This window comes from Schistocerca piceifrons, chromosome 2, assembly GCF_021461385.2.
Source record: "Schistocerca piceifrons isolate TAMUIC-IGC-003096 chromosome 2, iqSchPice1.1, whole genome shotgun sequence".
In the NCBI taxonomy this organism is placed as follows: domain Eukaryota; kingdom Metazoa; phylum Arthropoda; class Insecta; order Orthoptera; family Acrididae; genus Schistocerca; species Schistocerca piceifrons.
The window spans coordinates 442423117-442432948 of record NC_060139.1 but is presented as its reverse complement, the minus strand read 5'-3'; the positions used below and the strand labels follow the sequence as shown (position 1 = coordinate 442432948).

Below are 9832 nucleotides of genomic sequence, written 5' to 3'. Positions count from 1 at the left end.
GAATATTGTATTTCACATAGCTGTACTGATGAATACTTACGTTGATTTAAGGATACTTAAGAGGAAATAAATGGTTCAAATGGCTCTGAGCACTATGGGACTTAACTGCTATGGTCATCAGTCTCCTAGAACTTAGAACTACTTAAACCTAACTAACCTAAGGACATCACACACATCCATGCCCGAGGCAGGATTCGAACCTGCGACCGTAGCGGTCGCGCGGTACCAGACTGTAGCACCTAGAACCGCTCGGCCACAACGGCTGGCACTTAAAGAGTAATTTTTCGGGTTCGAGGTTATTTTGTAGCGTGAAATACTAACAATTTTTAGGATTTTTTTAATGTTTTTTTACGGTGTTCTCAAGAAATCTGGAATGTTCTCAGAAAACAAATGAAAATAAAGACCAAGCGATTATATTATATTGTATTATATTATTATGTTATATTATATTATATTATGTTATTATGTCCCTCCTGCAACTGTATGAGCATATATATTTTTATTCGATTCTTTTTCACTGTTTCTCAGTTACGTATCATGACTTTGTCTATGAATTTAAACTGATAAGATTCACATCAAGCAATGACATGATAGCTGATTAATGTGCAAAATTCTTGTGTACAGAATTACGACGCTATGCTGTGAAGGTTTTGTCTTCTTTCTTCATCAAATAAGATAAAAGAGTGATGCTCAAGCACGCAATAGTCTTCTGTATAAGTTCAGAAAATACAGATTATAATCCTGTAATTCCAACTCATGCTCACGTATTTATCACCTTTTAGGCAACGCTACCAGTTAAGTAAATGTCCGGTCTTTAAATCTTGTTTTGAGTTAGGAATGTTCAATAAATTGAAACATCTTTCATAAAAAATTTATTTCAACAGTTTTCTCTTCAAGATCGATAGTCATACAAAGCATTCTTCATTGTTCATAAAACATTCAACAGTTCTTGATTTCATTTGCTTCTATTTTTCGTGGCATGTTGTTTCTCCTAGTAGCTAGATCGTAATGGTGTCAAAATTTGTCTCCCTTGTTTTGCTAAAGTACATAAATGAACGGTAACCGGAGAATTGAAGGTAAAAGAAATGTATATATTTCTCAGAAAAAATTTAAACCTGAGAATGAGCTTCGCCCTATTTAAGGTGTCCTCATGTCTCTTAGAAAGGTCCCTCCAAACAAAGTAACAAAAATTGAATCTTATACAGGTAGATGAAATCTAGTTCTTTGACAGAGATGTAACAATGTGAGAGAGCTGACAAGGATTTCAAAATTGTTGGCGGATCTCTACGAAACATACAGGAAACAGTTGTCTGCCTATCAACTAAGTTCTAAAATTGCTTGTAAATGTAACACAGCTGCCAACTAACTATTCGTAACACAACGCGCTTTGTGTAACTATAGTACGTAAAGTAATAAATATTTAGTGGCTGGTATTTATATTCTTTCATACGCATTAAAATATAAAAGAGAACAAGTAAAAAGGAGTTGTCAGATAAGCACGTAGAACGTATTCCCTTCAATGATCATAGCTTCGTGATTTGTTCTTTTTTTAACCCATGTAACTCCTCATAGCTCTGGAAAAATGAGAAAGTAATTTATTGGTTCTAAATCCATCAACGTTATGTGTTACAATGTTAAAATTTAGCTTAAAGAGTACTCACCTGTTTTGCTACATTTCTTAATTGTTCTGCCATTGCCTGACCCGTCTCCTCCACTAGTTTTGTCAGGAATCCATTAGGGTTTTTCAGCAGAATATGAGGATGGTCATATTCCTGGAAAAAGAAATCGTTGCTGTACTGCTGGAGATTTATGTAGATACTTTGCTTAACACGACGCATATAAAAACTAATATACACTCAGAGTACCACTGGTCCATGTACAAAAATACATAAATATAATTGTAAAATTGCAAGTTTTAATTGTGTTGCTTGACTGCTCAGTATATGCCCGCATATATATCGTAAAATCTGTCTTCATTCCTAGACGTTTCTCCGGTCTTCTCTGGCAATTAGCGTGACTTGCACTCCTGAAAATGCTTGGTGTATGCGGTGGAGCTACACCTTGTTTGAGATTCCACATAAAACTATTGGTTACCGCTAAACTGCCAGGATAAAGGATGGATACCGAGGCCAGAGGAGACGAGCCACTGGCCCATTTGTAAAAAGCCTTGGAGAGCAGTCGGCCACATTGAAGGAAGCCATCCGGAAAATCGCCTGAAAAGGTTTCGGTAAACCACGGGAACCGCACTCAAACTGACTCGACGCTGATTGGAGCCGCGTAAAGCACATTGTGAGGACTCCTAGCAGTTATTTACATATTTGACGAAAGATTGGGAGTAATGTGCTTCCTTGGGGTTTAGGAAATTTGATATCGCGGGTACTACATATTTTGTTTAAATCGAAATATACGATTCTGTTAGTGTTATGTTGAATTCGTGATGGAAGACATTGGAGATACTATTTGTCAGTTTTATGGTTGGTATCCTTTACATGTATACTTGTCTATTTACATAAAAATAATACACTACCTGTAACAACTAAAGAGTAAATACGTGTATGAACTGCCAAAAACATCGCTACCTTTCACGCTTTGAGGAGCTGCTGGTAAGAGTATTCCTGTGACTACACGTAAACAACGAATCTAACGAAACGAGAAGATTTTGCACTTTATACATCTAACTATCCTATCATAAGCTATATTCCAGTGTCAAATTCGTGTTCCAATTTCCTCAATACTTAGATAACAAGACAGAAATAACAAATTAGAATCATGTGAATGACACGATACTCATGTCTCTCGCACAAACGTACAGTACGTATCTTACTGTTTTTGCCACATAAAACATATTTTCAACCAATCAAAAAGGCAAAGTGAAAGCAACAGAAAAAGGAAACAAGATTATTAAATCTGAAGACTCTAAAGATAGTCTCTCGAATTATACCGGGGTCGTTTTTCTCATTTCTGGTTTTCTCATTTCTGTCTGTAGCTAAGAGGTAAAACAGTCCTGCTCGTTGGAATATGAGTGTAATAGATCCAGTTCATTTCGATTTCTGTATCAGAGGTCACCATGAAAGCCACATGTACAGCGCCTTCTCAAACGGTTGAATAATTAAACTAGAGAATTGTAAATGTTAATCCACAATTTAAAAATGATTCTACCTTTTAGGGTATGCAGGCTTTCCCGGCGAATTTCGATGCTGAAGTCTTGTCGGGTCATTAGTCAAATCAAGGTGTCGTTCTGCAGCAACGTTTTGACAAGTTTGTTTCACGTCATCTTTAGGTTCCTTAACCTGAAACTCACGAGTAGAAAACATGTCGAAACGTTGCCGCAGAACAACGTTTTGCCTTGGCTGATAACCCGAGGAGAAAGACTAATTGAGTTCTGTAACAAGTTTCAGCTAGTAATAGCGAATACCCTGTTCAAGAATCACAAGAGGAGGAGGTATACTTGGAAAAGGCCGGGAGATACGGGAAGATTTCAATTAGATTACATCATGGTCAGACAGAGATCCAGAAAACAGATACTGGATTGTAAGGCGAACCCAGGAGCAGATATAGATTCAGATCACAATATAGTAGTGATGAAGAGTAGGCTAAAGTTCAAGACATTAGTCAGGAAGAATCAATACGCAAAGAAGTGGGATACGGAAGTACTAAGGAATGACGAGATACGTTTGAAGTTCTCTAACGCTATAGATACAGCAATAAGGAATAGCACAGTAGGCAGTACAGTTGAAGAGGAATGGAAATCTCTAAAAAGGGGCATACAGAAATTGGGAAGGAAAACGTAGGTACAAAGAAGGTAGCTGCGAAGAAACCATGGGTAGCAGAAGAAATACTTCAGTCGATTGATGAAACGAAGAAGTACTAACATGTTCCGGGAAAATCAGGAATACAGAAATACAAGTTGCTGAGGAATGAAATAAATAGGAAGTGCAGGGAAGCTAAGACTAAATGGCTGCACGAAAAACGTGAAGACATCGAAAAAGATATGATTGTCGGAAGGACAGACTCAGCATACAGGAAAGTCAAAACAACCTTTGGTGACATTAAAAGCAACGGGGGTAACATTAAGAGTGCAACGGGAATTCCACTGTTAAATGCAGAGGAGAGAGCAGATAGGTGGAAAGAATACATTGAAAGCTTCTATGAGGGTGAAGATTTGTCTGATGTGATAGAAGAAGAAACAGTAGTCGATTTAGAAGAGATAGGGGATCCAGTATTAGAATCGGAATTTAAAAGAGCTTTGGAGGACTTACGGTCAAATAAGGCAGAAGGGATAGATAACAATCCATCAGAATTTCTAAAATCATTGGGGGAAGTGGCAACAAAACGACTATTCACGTTGGTGTGTAGAATATATGAGTCTGGCGATGTACCATCTGACTTTCGGAAAAGCATCATCCACATAATTCCGAAGACGTCAAGAGCTGACAAGTGCGAGAATTATCGCACAATCAGCTTAACAGCTCATGCATCGAAGCTGCTTACAAGAATAATACTCAGAAGAATGGAAAAGAAAATTGAGAATGCGCTAGGTGACGATCAGTTCGGCTTTAGGAAAAGTAAAGGGACGAGAGAGGCAATTCTGACGTTATGGCTAATAATGGAAGCAAGGCTAAAGAAAAATCAAACCACTTTCATAGGATTTGTCGACTTGGAAAAAGCGTTCGACAATATAAAATGGTGCAAGCTGTTCGATATTCTGAAAAAAGTAGGGGTAAGCTATAGGGAGAGACGGGTCAAATACAATATGTACAACAACCAAGAGGGAATAACAAGAGTGGACGATCAAGAACGAAGTGCTCGTATTAAGAAGGGTGTAAGACAAGGCTGTAGCCTTTCGCCCCTACTCTTCAGTCTGTACATCGAGGAAGCAATGATGGAAATAAGAAAGGTTCAGGAGTGGAATTAAAATACAAGGTGAAAGGATATCAATGATACGATTCGCTGATGACATTACTATCCTGAGTGAAAGTGAAGAAGAATTAAATGATCTGCTGAACGGAATTAACAGTCTAATGAGTACACAGTATGGTTTGAGAGTAAATCGGAGAAAGACGAAGGTAATGAGAAGTAGTAGAAATGAGAACTGCGAGAAACTTTACATCAGGATTGATGGTCACGAAGTCAATGAAGTTAAGGAATTCTGCTACCTAGGCAGTAAAATAACCAATGACGGACGGAGCAAGGAGGACATCAAAAGCAGACTCGCTATGGCAAAAAAGGCATTTCTGGCCAAGAGAAGTCTACTAATATCAAATACCGGCCTTAATTTGAGGAAGAAATTTCTGAGGATGTACGTCTGGAGTACAGCATTGTATGGTAGTGAAACATGGACTGTGGGAAAACCGTAACAGAAGAGAATCGAAACATTTGAGATGTGGTGCTATAGACGAATGTTGAAAATTAGGTGGACTGATAAGGTAAGGAATGAGGAGGTTCTACGCAAAATCGGAGAGGAAAGGAATATGTGGAAAACACTGATAAGGAGAAGGGACAGGATGATAGGACATCTGCTAAGACACGAGGGAATGACTTCCATGGTACTAGAGGGAGCTGTAGAGGGCAAAAACTGTAGAGGAAGACAGAGATTGGAATACGGCAAGCAAATAATTGAGGACGTAGGTTGCAAGTGCTACTCTGAGATGAAGAGGTTAGCACAGGAAAGGAATTCGTGGCGGGCCGCATCAAACCAGTCAGTAGACTGATGACCAAAAAAAAAAAAAGATAACCCGAGAAGACTTAATGATTGATTCTAACTTGTAGGGGAAACGGAATAGGTCGAGGTAGAAGAATTAAGAAGTTCAGCAAAACAGGTGAGAAGGTTTTCAAGCTACCTTCTTAACGTCTAACGCATAATGTCATTAAATTTCTAACCTATAAAGTACGTTCCTACGAGAATCACGAAGACAAGCTCAGACTACTTATAGCAGGCGTAGAGGCGTTTAAGCATTCTTTCCGTTCTCCATACAAGAATGAAACGTAATAGCGGGTACAGTGGGACCACTTCACAGTGATCTGTAGACATGTAGAATGTGTTTGAAAGAGTTCGAAACTTCGTGTGATGAAAAGTTCACTGGTTAATCCAACCACAACGATAAATCTTTGAACACTTAGTTGAACACCTAATAGTGTATACAAATTACAAAAATACCCTTTTTGTGACTAGACAACCACTATAATAAATTAAATTCGCAATTTTCTTGCTTGTACTTAATTTGTAGACATATGTGTACTAAAATATCTATATTTCTAGTATAACGCACATTCCACTGTGCAAATTCATGGCATTAACTGTGTTTCGGCCTGTATAGACAGTCAACATCTTTTTTAAGGTGTTTTTGTCTGAAATGACTCCAGCACATATTTAGAGTGCTGGAGAGTGCGTTTACACTGGTATTCGTACAGACATTAAACAACATTATGTGGTACCCCTGCTGAATATTCTGATTGTGCATTAATTGTTACAAGTTCTAAATAGACGGTGTTATACAGTTTTGATGGTTGTGAATGTTGATTCCGCACACTTCTCGCCTAAAAAAGAACTGATGCCTAAATGATATTTGTGTATGCCACCCACAGATGTCATTTTCTGTTTATTCTTTGTATGACTGCACAGTTTCGGTCTTATCAATCTTAGATCATTATCAAGCATCTCTACAAAAATTCATGACGCACATTGCGCCACAAAAGTGCGTAGATTTGTATGCCTTTCACCCTCATTGTGTTTGTGAGTGCAAGTATCGTAGTTTACACATATTTAATATCACTAACACCGTCAGTACAGGCGCACGTCACAGTATTAAAATTACATGTACTTCTAGTGTCATTGGAGTCAATATACAGGTTGTGAACACACAATACTGGATCAGTGTACCATTTTGCGGTCATAACATACATGCTGAGTGCTGTGGTACGTGAAACACATGCAATTTTAAAAACTGTAACATGCACCCATACTGACGGTGTTACTGGTATCAACTGCACTCACATACACAACGACGTTGGACGCTGTACAAATGTACAGAGGTACAGAGACTTGTGCCAGCCACGATTTTTTTGTAAAGGCACTTGATAAGCGTCTAAAACTGATAAGACATAAACTGTGCAGTCTGTCGACGAACAAAGAAAAAATGACAGTTGCATGCAGGATTAAATCATTTGAGCAATTCATCGCAGCCATGGACTCAGTTTCAGTTAAAGACTGCTGTACGTGCAGCTGGAAGAGGCATTCCGTCTTGATTCACTGATGTGTTAAATTTCCTACACAGGCGGTCATCATCATCATCACCACCACCACCACCATCATCATCATCATCATCATAATCACCATCATCATCATCATAATCACCATCGTCGACACGCATTGCTGGATGTATGCCTCCTCTAGAGTTTTCGAAGCAATATGGTATTTAGTAATACACATTCACTTTGTTCCTGGATTTTTTTCCCATTCCCCTTCTATCCATGAATAAAACTTGCCTAATCCACCTACCATTCACTTTCTGGCTGCCTGTCCCGCCCCGTTCCATTTAACTTTCAATTCCACTGGCAAATAAGTCTCCCAGCCCGGCGTATTTCCTGATCCATTGTTTTCTTGTACTATCTGCCAGTTATTCCCTATTATTTGCACTGCTCGCCCAGTAAATTTCAGTTTCTGAATTAAAAGTCCACCTCGCACTGCCGTAAATAAAAAAACGCTAATACAGACTGTAGGTACTATTTGCTTTTATACTTGTACAATAAATATAGAAACTGCCGTAACACAATCATGTATCGTCTTATTTCGTATAAACTTTCACGATGTTACTTCTGTTTTCGAAGATTGCGATGGTGGCCTAGCTAATCATAATTTTCTGTCGTTGTAAAAAGTGTAGTGTTGTTCAGGAGCTGTCAAAGAGAAATAAAAAATGGTGATGTAAGTGGAACGAGACGGCATAGTATAATGTAATTATCGGAGTAGCATTATTCTAGAGCAGCACAATTGTGTAATTTGTTACAACTGATACTTCTGATAATTAATTAATCGTAATATTAAGATTTTTAGCTTTGGTCAGTTTTGATGTGGGTATTAGAGTTTCAAGCTGTGTATTAACTGGGGCCTCGACATTACCTCAATCAGGCACATATACTCGTGACAGTCCCTGCTTGTTACATTGACAGCTGGAGCGAAACTACTGCCTGAGCGGTGAGAAAGCAGGTAGTCACGTAGGTCGTAAGAAAAACGTTCTTTTTTAACCCATTTTCTACGTGATTTACGAACATTTTATTTTATTTTTTGCTTCCAAGAATTTGTGTAGTATCAGAAGACTTGGATGATCCTAAAATAAGCGCAAATACGGCTGCATCTTACGAACATAATCGTGACGAAATACATGGAACCTTGGAAAGCATTGCAACTTAACACGCTGAAATCAATAGACTATAAACATACATATTTACGCGTAAGAAGCACGGACATGTATCTCCACGTGTAAAAGGGGTCGACTCCCCATTTGTCGCTTCCTTCTGTGTTTTCGTCATTGGCGCCCGTTGCAACAAGTACGACCTTCACCTTTATCTTATTCTATGCTGGGCAAGCGGCTACCAAATAATAGTATTTTGAAAACGTTGCACATAAAAAGAAATATTTGAATAATTTTCAAATAATCTGTTAGTGAACAAGTTTTAAACAAAACACTGTCGTCACACGAAGGGAACAAGAAATATTAGGTGTCTTGCTCTAGAAGCGAGTGAAATACAAACTAAATAAATCAGCAGCACAAATGAATCAACTTGTCTAGTTTCTTATTTGTTTTTTGCAGTTAAAAGGTAAGTCTTGATTCCAAAATTTAAGCCTGTTGAAGAATCACACTTTGGCATATAAACTGATTAATACGGTTCATCAAAACACTAAAGAAAGACGAACGTAGTGCCTTCTTCTTGTTATTGCTGCAATATATTGCGCTGTATATGGTCCCGTTTGTGGAAACCATTCTAGAAACCAATATAAACAATTATGATTCGCTTACGCTTTCTCAGGACCCCGCCGGGTTCAACAGTACCACCTGCTGGCCCCCCGGCGCGCTGCTATCACAATGGGTAAATAAACGAGACGGATTGTTGCGACTGTAATGTTAGAGTATGATATTACAATAATGTCAAGCGTGTGTAATCCCTATTGAGTAGAGATGACTCTGTGATCAATATGTGTGTTGAATTTTAGGAACTGTCTAAATTTAAAAGACGTTCGATTTTAAATTAAGATATTACAGAATTATAGATTTTATTGGGCAGAAAACTAATACAGAGTGTGCAGAAATATCAGTGCAAGAAACTCTGAAATGAATATTGCCAGACGGCATACTAGTCCAGTGAAACTGTCAGAAAAAAAAGCCTGTACCTTGCAAAAGGTTGGGTAGAAGATTTTATTTTTTTAAATTCGTTCATATTGTTGGAAAGGTTAGAAAACGAAGTTTTGCCAACAAAATTTCGCTTGGGAAAACTTTCTGCAGTCAAAAAACTTCGAAAATTTCGGACTTTTTTCAGTTTTTTCAAAATATCTCAGTTGCATTTGCTCCTATCGCTTTGACGTCTATTTTCTTTTTTAAGGAGCACGCAGTTCTCTACAAATTTGATTGTTACCATTTTTTCTACTCCCAGTATCTAAGGCACTACAGCACGTCAAAAAATACCGTTTTTTTTCAAATTTCGAGCAAAGTGGCAAATTACCTAAATTTTGAACACTGTTATTTCAGTTTCTATTTGTGTGATATAAACATATTACTCATCATGTTATTCATTGGAATTTACCATCTCACTCTGCTGCAGGGCCAGGACAAACAGCATC

The 9832-nt window shown here is 38.0% G+C and overlaps 1 protein-coding gene across 1 annotated transcript in view; it reads right to left on the bottom strand.

Moving 5' to 3' along the window:
• Positions 1-1487: 1487 nt before the first annotated feature.
• LOC124775458 (probable multidrug resistance-associated protein lethal(2)03659) overlaps positions 1488-9832 on the bottom strand; it is a 263350-nt gene continuing 255005 nt past the window's right edge. The window contains exons 20-21 of the mRNA XM_047250291.1: positions 1662-1772; positions 1488-1574 (exon numbers count right to left, since the gene is read on the bottom strand). Of these exons, the coding sequence (XP_047106247.1) occupies positions 1524-1574; positions 1662-1772 (162 nt within the window). The 3' untranslated portion in view covers positions 1488-1523. The remainder of the gene's footprint in view (positions 1575-1661; positions 1773-9832) is intronic.